Source organism: Plecotus auritus (assembly GCF_963455305.1).
Source record: "Plecotus auritus genome assembly, chromosome: 6".
In the NCBI taxonomy this organism is placed as follows: domain Eukaryota; kingdom Metazoa; phylum Chordata; class Mammalia; order Chiroptera; family Vespertilionidae; genus Plecotus; species Plecotus auritus.
Genome location: NC_137773.1, coordinates 104,399,915 through 104,421,028, shown reverse-complemented (window position 1 = coordinate 104,421,028; position 21,114 = coordinate 104,399,915). Strand labels below are relative to the sequence as shown.

Sequence of the window (21,114 nt, the reverse complement as noted above, 5' to 3'; positions counted from 1 at the left end):
TTTAGCAGGGTCTTATCTTGAGATCAAAGGGTTAAAATCCCTCTTTCTCATAAAAGAATGCAGGAGAGGAGCAGGAAAGGGGGAGAGGAGAAGGAATCCTAATTCAACTTTCCACTAACTAGAGACTACTTAGTACAAATCATCCTGAAGTTGTTAAAGCAGCAGGGGAGTGAGTGGGAAAGAGTGCAGTGTATCTCATCCCACTGTTTAACCAGTAAAGCCAGCAGTCTTGCGTTTGTCAAAATGAAGTTACCAGGTGCTTCTCATAAAGTCTGGGAAAGCCAGAATTCAAGTTCTTTCCTCATTGCTAATCCTATCTAATAAAGACGGAATATGCTAATTGACCATCACTCTGTCACAAAGATGGATGCACCCACAGCTGAGGCCAAATTCCCATCAAGAGCCTTAACAAGCAATCAGCAGGGACCTGAGGCTGCACCCCCCACCCAGCAGGGCTTGACAGGGGACCTCAAGGTGCACCCCCAGTGCTGGGTTGGGGGAACTCAGGCCGCGCCCCCGCCCAGTGGGGCTTGATGGGGCACCTGAGGCTGCGCCCCTCCACCTGGCAGGGCTTGACAGGGGACCTCAGGCCGTGTCCCCCACCTGGCAGGGCTTGATGGAGGACCTCAAGGCACACTCCCGGCCCCAGTCTGGGCTGGGGGACCTCAGGCCACACCCCCCGTCCTGGCACCAGTCCAGGGGACCCGAGGCTACGCCCCCTGCCCGGCAGGGCTTGACAAGGGTGGGACTGGCCAGGTCTGGGTCTCACGTGATTTTGAGATGCATGTGGGTGGGCAGGGTCTTAACTCTGGGTCTCGTGGTGTGCCCCAGACTCTGATAGGAGGAAGGTTTTCATATACATTTTACTAATTTTCTTTCATCTCTGACACTTCTATTATAGAGAAAGGGCAAATAGCAGTATTAAATTATTTTCTCTAATCCCCTTCTAATGTGCACGAATTTCGTGCACCGGGTCACTAGTAAAGGAATAAAACTGATTGTTTTTCCTGTGTGATTATATAATTTCAGGCTTATTACTTAGAGCAGTTAAGATTTTTTTTTCATGTTAAACAATATCCAGTATTGTTGGTATTCATCCCAATTTATACAGTATTAATTTTTACCCACTTAACTGGGTGTGTGATATTTGAAAAGTTATCTTCTCTAAGTCTCAATTCATTTATAAGTTTGTAGTAAACAGAGACATCCTATCTAATAAAAGAGTAATATGCAAATTGACCATCACTCCAACACACAAGATGGCTGTCCCCATGTGGTCAAAGATGGCCAGCAGGGAGGGCAGTTGGGAGGGACCAGGCCTGCAAGGGAGGGCAGTTAGGAGTGACTAGGCTGGCAGAGGAGGGAAGTTGGGGGTGACCAGGCCTGCAGGGAAGGGCAGTTGGGGGGGACCCAGGCCTGAAGGGGAGACCAGTTGGGGGAGACCAGGCCTGCAGGGGAGGGCAGTTAGGGGCAAAAAGGTTGCAAGGGGAGCAGTTAAGCATCAATCAGGCTGGCAGGGGAGTGGTTAGGGGGTGATCAGGCTGGCAGGCAGAAGCGGTAAGGGGCAATCAGGAAGGCAGGCAGGTGAGCAGTTGGAAGCCAGAAGTCCCGGATTGTGAGAGGGATGTCCGACTGCCCGTTTAGGCCCGATCCTACCGGGACTAAACGGGCAGTCGGACATCCCTCGAGGGGTCCCAGATTGGAGAAGGTGCAGGCTGGGCTGAGGGACACACACCCCCATGAACGAGTTTCGTGCACCGGGCCTCTAGTAAGATAGTAAGTGAAGACTTAGATTGCAACCATCATTTTCCTGTGAAGATTAAGTAGGATTTAGGGGCCTTGGCAGATAAACTGTTGTTGCTATACCCAGGTTAAGAATGGGAAAGCTATGGGGGCAGAAAATCAGGACATGTGGTTTCTAGAGAAAGGGTTTACCTCTTTGTTAACTGTAAAGACTTCAGATAAGTTCATCTGTTGTCTGGTCCCCCCAGTTTCTTTATAGGTAAATAGAGATTGCATTACCAGGGGCTGTAGATTCGGGGCCCATAGACTCTGCAAACTCCCAGGGATTTTGTGAACTTGGATGCAGTGGAAATTAACACATTTATTATCACTAACCTCTAGCTGAAATTCAGCACTACTTCCAATTATGGATGGCAGCAACAAACCACAGTATGAGCAACACCTGTGACTTTGTTACTATAGAAATGACATGTTTTAAAAATCACATTCCAGCATAAAAAACACATTACTCTATGTTTTTATAATACATTGGAGAACATATTTCAATGATTTCCTTCATAATCCAATGTATTTCATGCAATTAAAACATCCTGAGAAGTCCACAGAATTTACAAGGTCACGGAAGGGAATCAATGGCACAAAAAAGGTTAAGAACCCATGCACAATCCTATAAATGTTATCTCTTAATTTCTATGAATGTACCAGATACATATAAATTCAAAACAGACCAAAAAAATAATAACTTTTATTATTTAGAATGCCACAGTATTATCCCCCCCACTTTTTTTTTTTTTTTTTGGTTAATCCTCAGATGAGGATTTTTTCCATTGATTTTTGGGGAGAGTGGAAGAGAAAGTTAAAGACAGAGAGAAACATCTATGTGAGAGAAACACACATTGACTGGTTGCCTCCTGCACCAGCCCTGACCAGGGACTGAGCGGGGAGAAGCCTGCAACCAAGGTACATGCCCATAACAGGAATCGAACCCAGGACCCTTTGGTCCACAGGAGGACTCTCTATCCACTGAGCCAAACCAGCTAGAGGAATATCCCATTTCCTGATCCAGGGGAAAGTTACACAAGCGTTTGTTTTGTGAAAATTCATGGAACTGTATACCTATGATTCTGTGCATTTTTCTATATGCATGATCTATCTTGGGAAAAATCCTTAAAAATATTTTTAGATTATATAAACTTGAAATTGTATTTTGGAGCTTTTATCATTATCTTGGTATTGGAATACAGACCATTTTAATTTTATATATTTTATCAGGTGAAATCCCTAAAGGACTTTTAAAAAAAGTAAAAGTGTTGGGAATCTTGAGGCTCCAGAAATTCTGACTTAGTGGTTTTGAGGTGTAGTCTAGGAATCTACATTTTAAATACATGCCCCAGGTGATACTGACATTTTATACTCTGAAAAGCACAGCAGATTACAGTGTGAATGAAAAGAACAGATAAGGCCTGGTAGCTAAGAAAAGAACCTTATTTAACAGATATTTTGGTTTGGAAGAAACCATGGTGATATTTTCTTGAACTTCGTGTATTCTTTCTTCCTGACAGGCATCCAACTCTTATATATTTATTTCCATACACAAAATAAACTACTCTCTTCTTTACACACGAATCCCTAAATATCAAGACTCTTCATAGTTTCTTCTGGCTATACCTCGATCCCTTCAACCATTCCCCACTGACATGTCTCAATTTGCTATTCTGATTGCATACAGTAAGTACCATGTTATGTGAATGATGCTACATCACCCTAAACCAGGTATTCTCTTTCACTTAAATAAATATCAAACTAAATCAAACCCTTTTTATAAGTGGTATTGAATTCTGGACCCTTACTGACCATGTGGTGGGGTGTGATGCCTCATGGAAATAATTTTACCCTTGTGCTTCAACTTCCCTACATGCCCTGCTTCTATCACAGAGATTCTGTTGAACAAAAACTACTCAAACATATTAGTTATGAAAATACTATTAAATGACACAGTATCACTAAGCTGAAATATATTTAAACTGAATCAAGACCCTCTAATGATTACTGGGATTCTCTCATTGGGGAATACAGGCAGCAAGAGATACCCTATGGAATTATAGGAAGGGGACCTGCAATGTCTGAAGGGTAAAAGGAGTGAGACAGAAAAGTGGGTTAAAGATGTGATGTGCCAGGTTCACTGATGCTACTTTATGACTTTCTCTTCAATAACTGAGGACAACAAAAGGAGTGAACAATAAATTGTCTCCAGTCAAGTGAAGTTTTGCAAGGAACCCTGCCAAACTTGAAGCTGAAGGAGAGAGGATAAAGCCACAATAGTGCAAATGCCATTGTCTTTAGCAAACAGTACTAGCACCATTATCATAGACTAAGATGTACTCACTGGACAGGTACTAGTGTGTACCCTGGAATGTACCATCACAGCTGTGGTTGTAAGAAGAAGCGGAACTGAAATTTAGAGAACCAAATTCTAATTCCAGAGCTTATATTATAAACTTTCCCTGGGATTTATCTAAAAAGTAGGAACAGACCATCTCTAAGTTCTCCTCTTTTCAAAACACAACACTATTTTACACACACACACACACACACACGAATTCATAAAATCTTACCTAATAATAGAGAAACATGTAAATTGACGTACCTCCGCTACGCCCACAGCCAAACAGAGTATACAAATTAACCCAACAAAGATGGCGGTTAATTTGCATACATACCTGGGACCCAGGAACCTCGACACCCAGGTCACTCCCAGCCAGCCATCGGAGGGGCCGGGGGGGGGGGGGGGTCCCCCTTCCCAAGCCTAAAGCCTGGGGCAGTGGAGGCTTTAGGCTTGGTAAGGGGCCGAGCCTGCTTTGGAGGTGCCAGGGGTCCCCCTTCCCAAGCCTAAAGCCTGGGGTGGAGGCTTTAGGCTTGGGTAGGGGCCGAGCCTGGGACCGGAGGGAGGGGGAAAAAAAAAAAAAATCAATGGAAACATATCCTCAGGTGAGGATAAAAAGAAAAATAAAGAAATGTCATATCCTATGAAAAACACATCTTGAAAATGCCTAAAGAAAGTTGTCATTTTTTTCATGGTGAAGGGACTGGACTCCATGTTGATGAAAATATCTTGGCAGCTGCAGCAGCAGGGTGATGGGGCTGGCGCCTTCCCCTGATCACCCCGGTCGCCTCCCACAAAGGGAGGCCAGACTGCGGCTTAGGTCTGCTCCCAATGTGGAGCAGGCCTAAGCCATCAGTAGGACATCCCCTGAGGGCTCCCAGTATGTGAGAGGGGGCAGGCTGGGCTGAGGGACCCCTTCCCAGTGCACGAATTTCGTGCACCGGGCCCCTAGTATAATATAAATACGTTAGGTACTGAAATAAAGGTGCCTCCAGAGGTGTAAGGTACCCATATTTATACTCAATGATGTGGTGTTGATTTTGCTGAAGGCAATACTATTATTAGAAACTCCAGTATACGAGAGGACTTAAAAATGTAGAAAATAAATTAGGTAAAATGCACCAAATTAATACTAATAAGATCAAGTTCCAGGGGTGGGGAATTCAATTATTATCATCATCATTTAATCTATCACTTAAAAATATACAATAATATTTACGCTAAGTAATTCTCAAAAGACACACTACTAATTCAAGATTCTAGATAATGAACCTTATCTTGAATTCTTAAATGCAGTTAAGGATGCTAGATACATGAAAAAGGAAGTCCCTTTTTCCTACCAGTGTACCTTTAAAAATGTCAGTCACTTTGTTAATGCCTTCTTATATATTTTAAATATAAATATGAGTGCTTTAGAATCTTCAGTGAAACTTCAGGAAAGAATCACAGGAAATGTTGGCCTTATTATCTGATACAAGTAAAATGTGTAGCAGTTTCAGTAACTCCATGTTAGATCTTTAAATCCAATTCAATATATTACTGGCAGCCTTTAGGAAAATATTGAGCATTGCTTTGACTACATTTACTGAATCCCTATTAAAGTAAACCTCCTCCATTAAATGAGTCATTTTTTTTACATTTAATTTTTACTTTAATAACAAACCACCTTCTACTGGTGAAAATGACCTCTTTCTCAAGCAAAATATTTCTAAATTAGTTTTTAATTAACAACTTAGATTTTAAAATAACATAAAGCCCTCATTAAAAATGTAGACTTTCTCAGAAACCCTCAATGTAAGCAAGATGGAACTGTTTAAGAAGCAAAATTAATTTTAAATGTTTTTCTCAAAACACCTTTCTTTAAAACAAAAAATATATAGAAAAGCCACTGAATTTCAGTAAAAAATTAAATTAAAAGGCAGAGAATGCCTACAGGAAAGGCAGATGTAAATTATGAACAGCAAAATTAACATTCATATTTTTGTTCTCAAAGAGCATTGAAAAGATGACACATCAGAAATTCTGGGTTCTATTTGTTAGTTCTGCCACTAAGTAATCAAGTGATCTCTTAATATCTTGACTCTCATTTGTAAACACACTGAAATTGTAATAATCTGTAAGGATGCATTTCAACCAAGTATTTCAAGATTCTTATGGTCTAATTTTTAGCTGCTTGAAAATAGGAACAGAAAACTGATTTTGCATCCCCATTCCCACAAGAATATTCTTTGTCAAGAAAACCTTGAGTCTTATTTTCTTCCAACCAAAAATAATAAATAAAAGGAGACATATTTAGTGTATGTGCATCTTCTAATCAGACACTATTAATCATTTCTTTTAAAATTAAATTACCTACCTCACTGGGGTGTTGTGAGGATTAATTCATTAGTATTTGTAAAGCACTTTGAGATCCTCAGGTCAAAGGCGCTATAGAAGTGCAAAGTAGTAGTATTATTACTAGATTCTTTGCTTATTTAAGGAATTTCACAATCCTTTAAAACCTAACTCTGTGTTATAATTTAGACATCTATTTGTAAAACCTTGTACATAATCCACATTATTCTTAACTATTTTTAAATATATTATAGGTAGAGAAGGTCAGGATGTATAAATAATAATTTTAAAGGTTTAACTTTGATCTACAAATGGAGGGAGAGAGTAAGGAAAATCTAGTGTGACAAATTTTGTTTAGGTAAAATTTTAGTGAGAAATCCTGTCAATCAGATTTAGAAGTGTGCCTAACTTTTGTACCAACAACAAAAACAAAAACCCCACTTTAATTGCAGATTCTACAATGAGAAATTCTTTTCTTCAAAGAGAAAAGGAAAACAATTTTCAAATCAATTCCATTTTAAAAGGGGTACTGAGCTTATATACATGCAACTGTCATGTAAACCTTTATATTTAAATCAGAATAACAGAATCAATATGGACTGACAAAAAAATAATTGAGCTACCCTTTTCTTTAAGCTGGCCTCCCACCCCCAACTACACAAAGCAAACTAAGCAGTAAGAGGAGGTCAAAGCAATTTTGCCTTATGGAGTTTTAAGAGAAAAATAAAGAGGGCCAAAGCTTCAAAACCAGTTAATATCTTGGATCACTCCACCACTCCCCACCCCTTTCTCCCAACAAATCTTTTTACAATTAAAGCATTGTTTAAAAATTAAAGCAATACACACACATGTACACACACAAAGCTAAGAGAAACAGTATACATTGGATAATCTTCTCAATAAACAGACATTTCTTTTAAAAACTGCCAATATACTCTGATGAAATTCTCCAGTGCAACAGAAGCTCCAGTCCCAAGAGCAAACTGAAATTTATATGTTATAACTTAAAAACACTTACCTCCTGCTCCTGTTGAAAGATGACAACTCTACCACCTTTATCTCCTGTTGCTAGTAATTCTCCAGAATGATTAAATTCTACTGTAGAAATTATATCTGCTGTATAATTGAAACAAACAAAAATAGGCATTAGTTTTTCTCTCCCAACTCCCTAGAGTTTTAGAACTTTGCATGCTTTCCCTAACATATTCCAAGTCTATACATTCATCCTGCCATCAGAAATAAAGTAAATCTAAAGTTCTTTCATAAATATTTTGGTTCATAAAAAATAATTCTCCCCAGAATAAACCAATATGACACACCATTTTAACAAACAGGAACACAAGTAATAAATATTAGTGGCTTATTAATATTTCATTGAATTCATGAGTGTAACGAAATCAACAACTTGTGAAACATTCTATGATAGCACCATTAAACATTAATAATCATCTTGCTAATTTTCTTTCTTATATACTTTGGATAAGCTCTTTTATGCAAACCCAAAGATGGACTCTAGAATTAAGGCAGATATCATTAAAATGGGGAAAATATTTAAATGTAAAAATAATTTCACATGAAATTTTAAGTCACAAATTCATAAACTCAAATTATGGCCTCTCAAACAAAAATCTGCAAACAACACATTTATATCAGATATGCTTTGTGCTATGCACCTTCAGTAAGCACAGCTCTTCCTGTGGCTCCCAAACACTGCAGGGGTACTAGAATCAGTCACATACACCCAAAGTTGGTGCTAACTTCACAGTCAAGTTCAAATAAAATTATCAGGGTTTTTTCCTTGCTTTTTGACACCAGAACCATTTTCCTAAGGAAAAAAATCCAAGTTACAGAATTGGGCATTAAGATAAAGCAATACACTGAACATTCAGCACTGTTACTAACAAGTTCTTCTATAAAGCATTATGTCTCATTAGGAAATAAGTCAACTTTTTCTACAAGAAAGGGGTTATTTTCTGGTCTACATTAGCTCACTCTAAGAATTTAACAGCCCCAGCCTGTTTGGCTCAGTGGACAGAGCACGAACCCGTGAACTGAAGAGTCCCAGGTTCCATCACAGTCAAAGGCATGCTGGATCCTGGCCCTGGGTTGATGTTCATGGGGGTCGATGCTCATGCGGGAGGCAACCAATCTATGTGTGTTTCTCTCCTCCCACCTTTCACTCTCTCTAAAAATCAATGGGAAAATAACCTCAGGTGAGGATTAACAAAAAAAGAATTTAACAATGTAACTTTATAAAGAACACTATGTCCCTAAAAATGTACTGACCAATATATCTTATCAATAATCTGTCCAGCATTGCAGTTTACAATTTTCTTTTTTTTTTTTTTAGTGATTTTTCCAAGCCCAGCTTGATTTTTGAAAGTTTTCTTTGCTTTTTCCATAAGTCCAAGGCATTTTACCTTTCTGAAACTCTGAGAACCTAATGAAAGTTACACATGCTCTCCCAAGAGATTGTACAAATTTAAATGCACATAAAAATATGCATACAATTTCATAGGGTCTGGACAGCATCTCACTTCCAGGTTAAAAATGTTAGCGCAGACAGCCCACCAGAGTCAGTGGTATTAGGAGTGAAGAATGTTTACTGTTTACACTACATACATATGTAACACAAAGGTGTAAAACAATGTACTGTAGTACTCTGTAAAGCCAAATATCAATTAGTACTTAAAAGTCGATCTAGTAGGTGCTCTACTGTACTGACTTATAGTGAATATAACAAAGCTTTACAAGCATACCTAGTTCCTACACTTAAAGCACAATGGAGTACAGCTGGAGAAAGAAAAAAGTAGGAATTAACAATATTAGGAGGTTAGGTTCTAAAATCAGGGAATGAGGTAAAAATCATACATGGTAAAAAATATCTTTAAATTCAAATTCCTCAGACACCAGCACTTAGGAGAATTCTTTCCCTTCTAAGTCCAAGTAGGCTAATTTCTTCACAACATTGGTGTTTCTTTGGCTAACTCATCAAATAAAGGAGCTAATGTGAACATAAAACTATGCTTTGAAAGTTTTTCTGAGTTGTAAAATGTCAAGATCTCAGAAGGCCTCACTTGGAATCCTATCTAATAAAGAGGGAATATGCTAATTGATCCTCATGCCGTTGCAAAGATGGCGGTGCCCACAGCCAATAAGGAGGGAATATGCTAATTGACTGCCCCACCCTCAAAGATGGTGGCACCCACAGCCACAAGGTGGCGGCACCTAGTCCCCTCAGCCCCACCGGGGTGGGCAGGCGTGCGGCAGGGCGGGCCCGGCCACTCCACGCGCCTACCACCAGAGTCCCCCTAGTCCCCTTAGCCCCCCAGGTGCCCAGGGCTGGCCCGAGGCACAGGCAAGCCTCAGATGGCAGCTGCACAGCCGCCCAGCCCCGCCCAAGGCTCAGGGAACAAGGACCGGCCGAGATTTGTGCTGCCAGCAGTGGCAGCAGCAGAGGTGTGATGGGGCGTCACCTTCCCCTGATTGCCGGGTTGCCTCCCGCCACTGAGGGCTCCTGGACTGTGAGAGGGGGCAGGCCGGGCTGAGGGACGCCCCCCCTCAGTGCATGAATTTTCATGCACCGGGCCTCTAGTAAGACATATAAAAAGGATGAATAAAAGGGAGAACAAAATCAAATAGTATTTATCCTACATAATAAAAGGCTAATATGCAAATAACGAAATGGTGGAATGACTGGTCACTATGATGTGCGCTGACCACCAGGGGGCAGACACTCAATGCAGGAGCTGGCCCCTGGTGGTCAGTGTGCTCCCACAGAGGGAGCGCCGCTCAGCCAGAAGCCAGGCTCATGGCTGGCAATCACAGCGGCAGTGGTGGGAGCCTCTCCCGCCTCCGTGGCAATCCTAAGAATGTCCAACTGACGGCTTAGGCCCACTAAGCCGTCAGTCGGACATCCCCCCAGGGCTCCCGGACTGCGAGAGGGCGCAGGCCAGGCTGAGGGATGCCTCCCAAGTGCACAAATTTCATACACGGGCCTCTAGTAGTTCATAAAAAACATCCAGGAATGATGAAACTGAGCTTTGAACTGTTTGTGCTACTGCATAGTGGTGTGTTAAATTTGCCTGGATTCTGCAGAGCACCGAAACCTGTGATCTCCAGCTATGAGCTACCTGTTTATTTCAGTGTGCCATACAAACATTACTGTTTTCAAGGTGTGCCATGATGTGCAAAACGTAAGGAAGCATGATTCTAAAACTTGTGCTCCCACATTATGGCATACCCAGACAAGGTTAAGGTGTTGAAAACAGCAATAAACCTATTTCTAGAAAATATTCTTCTAGTGCTCTGATTCCTATATCATTAAAAACATTTCGAGCCCTAGCTGGTTTGGCTCAGTGGATAGAGCGTCGGCCTGCGGACTGAAGGGTCCCAGGTTCGATTCCGGTCAAGGGCATGTACCTTGGTTGCGGGCACATCCCCAGTGGGGAGTGTGCAGGAGGCAGCTGATCGATGTTTCTCTCTCATCAATGTTTCTAACTCTCTATCCCTTCCCCTTCCTCTCTGTAAAAAATCAATAAAATATATTTAAAACAAAACAAACAACAACAAAAAAACATTTCGAGTAATGATTGCAGAAAGTCTGCAACAGTGCTGTTTAACAGAACTTTCTGTTACAATGGAAGAATCCTGAATCTGCACTGTAATTACTAGCCACATGTGGCTCCTGAATGTTTTAGTCAAATTGTATCTAGGGTCACCCACACTGGACAGCCTAGGTCTAAAACATTTCAGGTGAACAATTACTTTTTTAAAAAAAATGTATTTTTATTGATTTTTTTACAGAGAGGAAGGGGAAGGGATAGACAGGTAGAAACATCAATGAGAGAGAAACATCGATCAGCTGCCTCCTGCACATTCCCTGCTGGGTATGTGCCCGCAACCAAAGTACATGCCCTTGACTGGAATTGAACCTGGGACTCTTTTGAGTCCGCAGGCTGACGCTCTATCCACTGAGCCAAACCGGTTAGGGCTGAACAATTACTTTTATTGAAAAGCCCAGAATGCTAAAACCAGGAGAATTTTGTACCTTTCAGCAATGCACTCTGGGTAAAATAACACACACACACACACACACACACACACACACACACACACACACACTCTATTGCCCCAAGGAGAAGCAGGCCAAAATATAAATGTATTTCATGAAAATTTAGAATCCTGTATACTAGAGTTTTACAACAAACTACTAATGAAAATTACAAGTACTGAAAAACATTTTACTCTTGAGATTAAAGTAACTATAATATACTTTTAAAAAGCAAAGACATCAAATTCTCTGTTAAAGCCATAATACCAAACTTGAGGCATGGTCCAGTATAACACAACTGGGTCATGTTCTCACACACATCTTAGAGATTACTTTTTTTAAAAAAAAATGTATTTTATTGATATTTTACAGAGAGAGGAAGGGAGAGAGGGTTAGAGAGCTAGAAACATCGATGAGAGAGAAACATCGATCAGCTGCCTCCTGCACACCTCCCACTGGGGATGTGCCCACAACCAAGGTACATGCCCTTGACCGGAATCGAACCTGGGACCCTTCAGTCCGCAGGCCGACGCTCTATTCACTGAGCCAAACCGGTTTCGGCAAGAGATTACTTTTTTAAAAAATATAGTTTTATTGATTTCAGAGAGGAAGGGAGAGAGAGGGAGACTGAAACATCAATGATGAGAAAGAATCATTGATTGGCTACCTCCCGCACCCCTCAACACTGGGGATTGAGCCTGCAACCCGAGCATGTGCCCTTGACCGGAATCGAACCCAGGACCCTTCAGTCTGCAGGCTGACACTCTATCCACTGAGCCAAACCAGCCAGGGCTTAGAGGTTACTTTTATATTTCCTAAATATTCAATGTTTAAAATGTGTTCAACAACAAATAGCAACAACAACAACAAAAAAACCAAAGTACAAGACACTTCTTTCAAACAAAATGAAAACCAAGAATCTTTCTTATGACCAATAAAAATGTTATTTTACAATGAAAAAATGCCTGTGTTAATCTTAGAAGAGAACATTTTAATATAATAAAAGGAAAGGCCTCCCTTTTGGAACAGTAGTCAACTGCACTACTGTGCATTAAATCATCATAGCAATGTTTGATACACAGTAACTTCTAAAGTGTGTTAACATAAAGACAACATTTAAAAGGAATGCTCAAATATTGGTAGGAAAACTGAACACAGCCCTAGCTGGTTTGGCTCCGTGGACAGAGCATCGGCCTGCGGACTGAAGGGTCCCAGGTTTGATTCCAGTCAAGGGCACGTGCCCAGGTTGCAGGCTCAATTCACAGTAGGGGACATGCAGGAGGCAGCCAATCAATGATTCTCTCATCATTGATGTTTCTCTCTCTTTCTCTCTCTCTCTGAAACCAATAAAAAAATATTTTTAAAAAATTAGAAAAAACTGAACACAATGCTTCTGACCTTTGTTGTTAAATCCTATATACTATTAATAAAAACCAAGGAACTTATCATCCTATATAATAAAGAGGTAATATGCAAATTAACCCTCATGCCCTCACAAGATGGCTGCCTATGACCAGGCTGGCAGGGGGGTTAGTGAGGAACGACCAAACGACTGAACAACAGGCTGCATGGGGCAACCAGGCTGGCGGCAAGGGGGGGGGGGGGGGGCATGAGGGGCGACCAGGCCAGCTGGGTGTGGGTGTGTGTGTGTGTGTGTGTGTGTGTGCGTGCGCGTGCATGCACACAGTTGGGGGCAACCAGGCCGGCGGGGGGCGAGGGGTCAGTTACGAGTGACCAGGCAGGCAGGTGAGCGATTAGGAGCCAGCGGTCCAGGATTGTGTTTAAACCGGCAGTCAATCATCCCCCAAGGGGTCCCAGATTGGAGAGGGTGCAGGCTGGACTGAGACGACCCCCCCTCCCCGTGCACGAATTTCGTGCACTGGGCCTCTAGTGTGTTATATAAAATGGAATTCTTATTTCTTCCTACCCCTTCTTTCTAAACTGTCAGCACCCGATTTTCATCCTAAGGTGAAATAATTGCTTGCTTTTGGAGGTGGAATGGTAGTTGGTGGTGGGAATGATGACAGCACTACATGTTGCTGGTCTGTTTTCACTTCACAGGGCACATCACACCATTCCCTTCTGGTTAATTTATTTCTTATGTGCTATAACATTATAAACAGAATAGGACATAATTAGATAGCTAAAGGTTCAAAAATATAACACACTCAGCATAAAAATCAGATGAGAGAAAATTAAATAGTATAAAAATGGTAGTAATAAACAAGTCACCAAGTTAGTATTAGCTATGACATTCTCTAAATACTTCAATGCTTGCATTGTGAGGAACTTTATAGGGCTATTGATTGACTTTATAATTCCATTTTGGGACTATGGCCCAAATAAATAATTTGAATGAAACCAATTAAAATTAGAACAGAAATGCTTATGGCTGTCTTATCCCTATAATAAAAAAAGCTGAACACATTTCAAACATTCAATAATTAGGAAATGTAAAAGTAACCTCTAAGATGGATGTGAGATTTGTCAGGATGATCACTATATAATAATGTGTCAACTGTAACTGAAAATAAAAATGATTTAAAAAATTAAAAAGTAACCTCTAGTACACAGATGGAAAAACTATGGACCATCAGTTGTTTTTATAAATAATGTTTTATTGGAACCCAACTATGCCCGTTTACTTTGTTGAATAGCTGGGACAGATTGAAAATTTTTACTATCTGGCCCTTTAAGAAAATGCTTATCAACCCCTGCTCTTATATATTAATTGTATATTAACATTAAAATAACAAATATGGTTTTTGTGGCTACAAAGACATAACCAACTAATGTCAAAGCACACACTGTACACACAGGTATGTACAACTATAATGTGTCAAGCACTGTGCTAAGTGAGCATTTATATATATTATCATCTAATCCTTACAATAACACAGATATTTTAAATTTATACAAGAATATAGTGAAGCACTGAGAGTTTAAGTTAACTTGGCTATCACACCTCTACCAAGTGTCAGAGCCAGGATTCAAATTTAGCAGGTATGAACAATCATATGAATAAGGCACAGCACAGAATTCTCTAAGTCACTGAATGATGAATAGAGCAATAATGTGTAAGTGCTCAGATTACTGCCTTTTTCGTTGCCAAAATGCCTGTGTTCAATAGAAGGGTCAAACTACAATTTCACACATTTACTAATGACCACTAATGACTACTGCCTGTCCCTACATTGTTTCAGCACACACTACATTCAAATAACTTGGTGATGCACATTCTGAAGTCTATCCCTAAAAGAGGCTTATAAGTGGAATATAATCACAACAGATGGATAGTTAACCAAGAAAGGATTTGGTAAATGTTTAAGAAAACCAAAGGAATATTATAAAGCAAATTAAACAATTACAAAATGAATTATAACACATACAGACTGAGTAAATACATAAAGATGCTCACTCCTTTTTAAAATAAAAGAGGGAGAAATCAACTGGGAGGAATTCCTTACACATTTTTAACCATCTGAATTATAGATACCTGAAAGTTCCACTTAAAATAGTTAATAAGCATCCACTGGATGCTAACAAACCTGATTCTTTTCTTTGTCTCAATATGACTAGGCTTTAAAGCTAAATAACAGAAGAAAAATTTAAAGGTTGAAACTCATAAAATACTATAAACATTACTGCAGCAAATAACTCTAAAAATTCAGACATTACCTGTCTTGTGTGACACAAGACAGCATGAATCTTAATTTAATTATGAGGTTCACATAAATTCTATAATTAACCATTCTTACTTAAAATTCTGCATTCTGAATATTATCTCAAAAGGGACTGCGCTGGCCCTGGCCTGTGTTGTTGAGTAGTTAAAGCGCCGGCCCACGCACAGAAGGGTCATAGGCTCGATTCCTGGCCCCAGTCAGGGTGCATGCAGGAGGCAACCAATCAATGAGTCTCTCAAAAAAATCAACAGGAAAAATATCCTCAGGTAAGGATTGACAACAAAAAGCCTGCTCTGGTGATAAAAGAGCAAGTGTCTACAAAGACGTGCTACAAGAGCAATTACCAGTGTGGTATACTTAATACTATCTTTTTATAATTAATATTTGATTTCCACAAAACTATACCAGGTAATTAGTTTCCTCTCCTTTTAGTTTCATTTCAGTAAAAACAAAGATTAACAAAGAACACTAAAACTAACTGTACAAAGGTATACATGAAAGAACCCGATAAAAATGTGCAGTAACTTAGCACTTCCTCTTTTAAAAGACTGAAGTGAAAGAAACAAGTAAAAATTAAAAATCTATAATTGGCCTTCTGCTTCCTGCCATTAGGGAATAAGATAATCTGGATTCATCCTCTTACTGTGAACGACTAGAAAACAAAATACTATATGAAAGAACGGTTTTCAAACAATGGGCAACGTGGAGTATAAGGGCTATGAACCCTTGGAGAAGAGAAAGAAAGTGAACACTGTGTTTGCCCCAGCTACTGCCTGGACAGTGTATGAGTCGGGAAGAATCCAAGCACCAAGTAGCAACCTCAATGACTTGTGGAGACAGAAGCAGGGGGTTAGGAAAAGCCAAAACAGCTAGAATGTGTAGAAGTACAGAGAGAAAGCTCAAGGGATTTAAATAGGGTTCACTTAAGTATCTTTGGTTGAGAGATCTGAGGATATATGGTTGACACTCCACCAAGCCTAGGAAAAGAACCACCAGAAAGCTTATGAGGGCTCAGAGTAGTTGAGGGTCCCACCAGCCGGAATCGAGAAACCTCATTTAACGAGGCATCAGGTAGAGTCCTCCCAAGAGTATCATCTTAGTAGTAGGGCTATTTAGAACTGAAGACTCAATCTGTCCTAACAACACTTAAAAGCAAACTTTAAAAGGATTAAATTAATCTCAAGTAACTTAACTATGTGCTAGAACAAAATCCAACACTCAACAATGTAAATTCACAATGTCTAAATCCAATCTAAAATCACCAGGAATGTAAAGAAGCAGAAAAATATGACCTATAACCATAAGAAAACTAAATCAATAGAAACAGAGCCAGAAAACAAAAATGATAGAACTAAGGTCTGAGCAGACAAGGGCCAATAGCTATTGTAAATATGTTCCATATGCTCAAGAACATGAACCTGATGAGAAATGGAAGATAAAGAAGGAACATCTAAAAAATGAAAACATACTATCTAAAATGAAAGATACGCAGCCAGCCTTGGTTTGCAGCTTGGCCTCGCCTGAGCACCTCAATGCCAGCACAAGTATCAGCCACCTGCAGATGGCTTGGTAGCTCATGCCCAGGCAGAACATAGGCAGCAGCTGACCTTGGCCTACAACTCCTAGGAGGACCCAGAGCCAGTGCACCCAGTGGACAGCTTCAGACCACTTTGAAGCACCACCACCCAACCACCTCTACAAGTGACACACTTAAGCAGTGGACTCAGGAGGCACCAGAGCCCCACTGAAATAAGTCCTGCTCTGTGGAGTTAGCCCCTGCACAGCCGATCCTCTGCAGTGATCAGTGCTTGGTGGTAGGTGGTCACAGCCAATCCTTGCAGCTGATCAAACTAGGGGTAAATCTCCCCCACCCCCCACTGACGTGCCGATTTCAATTAAGGCTCAACTAGAGGAGGAAGGTGTGCTCAGCCCACACCTCAAGTGCCCAGCTTGGGTGATCAGAGAGGCTGGGCTACTAGACCCTATATAACACCTACTACATTAGGACACTCTACCAAGCTTGGGAGACATAGCAGCTTTACCTAATACATAGAAACTAACACAGGGAGGCTGCCAAAATGAGGAGACAAAGAAACATGTCCCAAATGAAAGAACAGAACAAAACTCCAGAAAAAGAACTAAACCAAAAGGAGACAAGCAATCTACTAGATGCAGAGTTCAAAACATTGGTTATAAGGATGCTCAATTAATTTAGTGAGAAACATCAAGAATAAAAAAAGGACCTGTCAGAAATGAAGGATACACTAACTAAAATAAAGAGTAATTTACAGGGAATCAACAGTAGATGAAGCCAAGAATCAAATCAGTAATTTGTAATATATAAAGAAGTAAACACACCCAATCACCCAATCACAACAGCAAAAAAAAAAAAATTTTTTTTAATACAAAGATAAACACAAAGAGGCCCACACCAAGACATGTTGGAAGCTGCCCATTGCCTTCACTAGCAGAGAGGTGTGGACAAGGAGTCCAGAAGGCTGGTCAACCTTGAGGCTCTGGCAAGGGTCAGAGCTATGCACCCACTGTCTGGTTGAGACAAAGGGAGCTGAAGCAACTTCCACCTTTTAGTCTTATGTAAATCCTTGCTGATGGGCTATCATGGAGCTATTACTGGAAATTGCCTGCCTAAGGGCTATGGGTGGATCCCAGACCTGAATAAAAAGGATGGCAAGGCCAGAGCAAAGCGTAGTCCTCTCTTGGGCTTCCACCTGGCCCCCAATTCCCAAATTAATATTTTCTTGTCTAGTCTCTTTCATTTGTGTGTGGCCTCCTCCAGAGCCCGAACCCTGAACCTGAACCCTGAACCCCAAGCGGGATGTGGGGGGTACACCCGCAAAGACACATCATAATTAAAATGTCAAAGGTTAAAGACAGAGAGAATCTTAAAGTAGCAAGAGAAAAGCAGTTACATACAAGGGAGCTCCCATTAGACTGTCAACTTATTTCTCAACAGAAACTTTGCAGGCCAGAGGGATTGGCAAGAAATATTCAAAGTGATGAAAAGCAAGGACCTACAACCAAGACTAGTACTCTACCCAGCAAAGCTATTATTTAGCATCTAAGGACAGATAAAGAGCTTCCCAGAGAAGGAAAAGTTAAAGGAGTTCGTCACCACCAAATCAGTATTATATGAAATGTTAGAGTCTTCTTCTTTATGAAAAGAAAAAAAATATATGAACAAGAAAATGGCAATAAGTACCTATCTATTAACAATTGAATCTAAAAAAAAAAACAAAGGAACAAGCAGAACATAAAGAGACTCACAGATATAGAGAACATTTTGATGCTTACCAGAGGGGAGGGGGGGAAGTTGAAGGTATAGGTATAAAGGGTAAAGGGATTAAGTACAAATTGGTTGTTACAGAATAGTCATAAGTATGTAAAGTACAGCATAGGGAATATAGTCAATAATCCTATATAATAAAAGGGTAATATGCAAATTGATCCTAACGGCAGAACAACCAGTTGCTATGACACGCATTGACCACAAGTGGGCAGACGCTCAACGCAGGAGCTACCCCCTGGTGATCAGTGCGCTCTCACAGGGGGAGCTCCGCTCAGCCATAAGCTGGGCTGACGGCTGCGAGCGCAGCAGTGGTGGCAGGGAGCCTCTCCTGCCTCCCCGGCAGCGCTAAGGATGTCCGACTGACAGCTTAGGCCCGTACCCCACGGAGAGCGGCCCTAAGCCATTAGTCGGACACCTCCGGAGAGCTCCTGGGCTGCTTAGGCCCAACCTCCCGGGAAGCTGGCCTAAGCCAGCAGGTGGACATCCCCCAAGGGGTCCTGGACTATGAGAGGGAGCAGGCCGGGCTGAGGGACCCCCGAGTGCACAAATTTTTGTGTCCCGAGCCTCTAGTATTCTAATAACTGTGCTTGGTATTAGATGGTTATGAGATTAATTGGGATGATCACTTAGTAAGTTATGTAATGTCTAATTACTGGGGCTGTACACCTGAAACTATATTATAATGTATGTCAATTGTAATTGAAAATTAAATTTAAAAAAAGATAGAATGGATGGGATTAATAGACTAGGCAGTGCAGTAGATAAGATCAATAACTGTGAAGGCCTAGTAATGGAATAATTTTTTTAAAAAAAGCAAAGGGGTGTAAAAAGAAAAAAAAAAACTTGACTTGCAGCATAGTATCAACTGTTCTAACATATGTAACACTGCAGTACTATGAAAAAAGGTGGGGAATATTTGAAAAAATAACCAGTATGTAAGTACTCAAGCATGATGGCACTGTAAGTAGAATAATCAAACCAAGTGGCAACTCAAAAAACATCAATAAGCCTTGCACTGGTAATGTGACTGCAAAATAATGAAAAATTCTTTGTGAAATTTCAGTATTTCACAGCACAATCTTCCCTTGATTTACACACAGTAAATGTAAGTTTGCACATTAAACCCATGCAAAACAAAACAAACCTAATTTTAAAAAAGTTGAGTTTTAGGCTTAGAAGATAAAAGGTTTTTTCAGTACTGTGAACATTTGGGAGAATATTCTGAGTCATGCAGATCAAGGGACAATTTTTTTCTTTTGCTCAAGATGGTCCTGAAAACTGTCAAATAGCTAGCATACCTGGTCCATTACTAGTAAATGGCAAATCATTGGCAAAATTAAGTAAAACTGAACTTAATAGGACAAGAGTTTATTTTATATATAATAAAAAGTAAGGTAAAGATACAAAACTCATAAGTATGCTCAAAGATTTTTACTAGGAATAGAGGAGTTTACAAAAATCTATAATAAAAACATAATATGCTAATTAGACCGGATATCCTTCTGGATGAAGCTGGGGCTGCAAGGGCCGAGGCAAACCACTGCGGCTGCGAGGGCCGAGCTCCTTGCACAAATTTCATGCATCGGGCCTCTAGTCATAATTATAATAGAAGACTGACATATCCTTTTCCAAGCCTGACAAAAAAATAAAAAGGTAGGGAAAGGGGTATCTGGGATGGAGATGGGATACTGGAAAATATAACTGATAATTTAAAGATCACATTCTCTATCAACAATAAAATTAGCTTAAGAATGATAACAACTATTGGTTCTAACCAACCACTTGGTAATCTTAAGGGCAAAGAAAAAAAATCAGTATTGCAATAAAAATACCTTAAAAAGATTTACAGGAAACTATGTATGTAAATACTTAAAATAGCATTGTTTTTGTAAAAAATTATACAATGATTACTATATGCTAACCAACTTATAAAAATTGAAATAAAAAACTTGAAATACCACCAAGAGATAAGATAACCATAGATAATAAATGAAGAATTTTAGCAAACTCATGTAAACTGCAAGATATACATCAGATGTATTTATATATGATTTCTATAAAATCAATCCCAGATTAAAGGATTAATTAATTTTACTTTTTAAAATTCTACAAGTAAACTACTTTGTAAAAAAAAGATTATCTTGCAAGTGAGCCCCACTTCTGAGAGAACCACTATGGTTATTTTAGTACTAGTGGCCTGGTGCACAGATTCATGTGCATTGAAAGGAAATTGGGAGTCCACACCCGTGTGCCCGGGGAGTTTCCAGGTCCCCATGAGTCGCCAGGAAGTTGTGTAGGGAGTCTGTCCTCCTCCCCACAGCTTCCTCAAAAAAATATTTCCAAATGTCCCTTCTGCGGCCAGGGTCGCACCTTGCTGGCCGGGAGGTCCCCAGTGGATGCCTTGGGCTGTGCTGGACGCTTTCCACTGCTCAGAGCCGGATAAGAGATGCTCCAAGGTGAACAATACAAAGTTGGGGATCTTGGGGGCGAGGGTGCTCTGTTGCCCACACCCCCACCCTTCAGATCCATCTCTCTTGACTCTAACCCCGATTGTCAGTCGCTACTTGTGGCCACTGTTATATTGCTGCCTTCCTCTGCAGCTTTGGGGCAA

At 40.4% G+C, this 21,114-nt stretch overlaps 1 protein-coding gene across 2 annotated transcripts in view; it reads right to left on the bottom strand.

The window, feature by feature from the left end:
• PPP2R2A (protein phosphatase 2 regulatory subunit Balpha) overlaps positions 1–21,114 on the bottom strand; it is a 104,211-nt gene that overhangs the window by 33,854 nt on the left and 49,243 nt on the right. Inside the window, exon 3 of one of the 2 annotated variants that reach the window (XM_080676499.1) lies at positions 7,479–7,576. In XM_080676499.1, coding sequence (XP_080532625.1) covers positions 7,479–7,576 — 98 coding nt within the window. The remainder of the gene's footprint in view (positions 1–7,478; positions 7,577–21,114) is intronic. The other variant, XM_080676500.1, reaches the window with a different exon arrangement.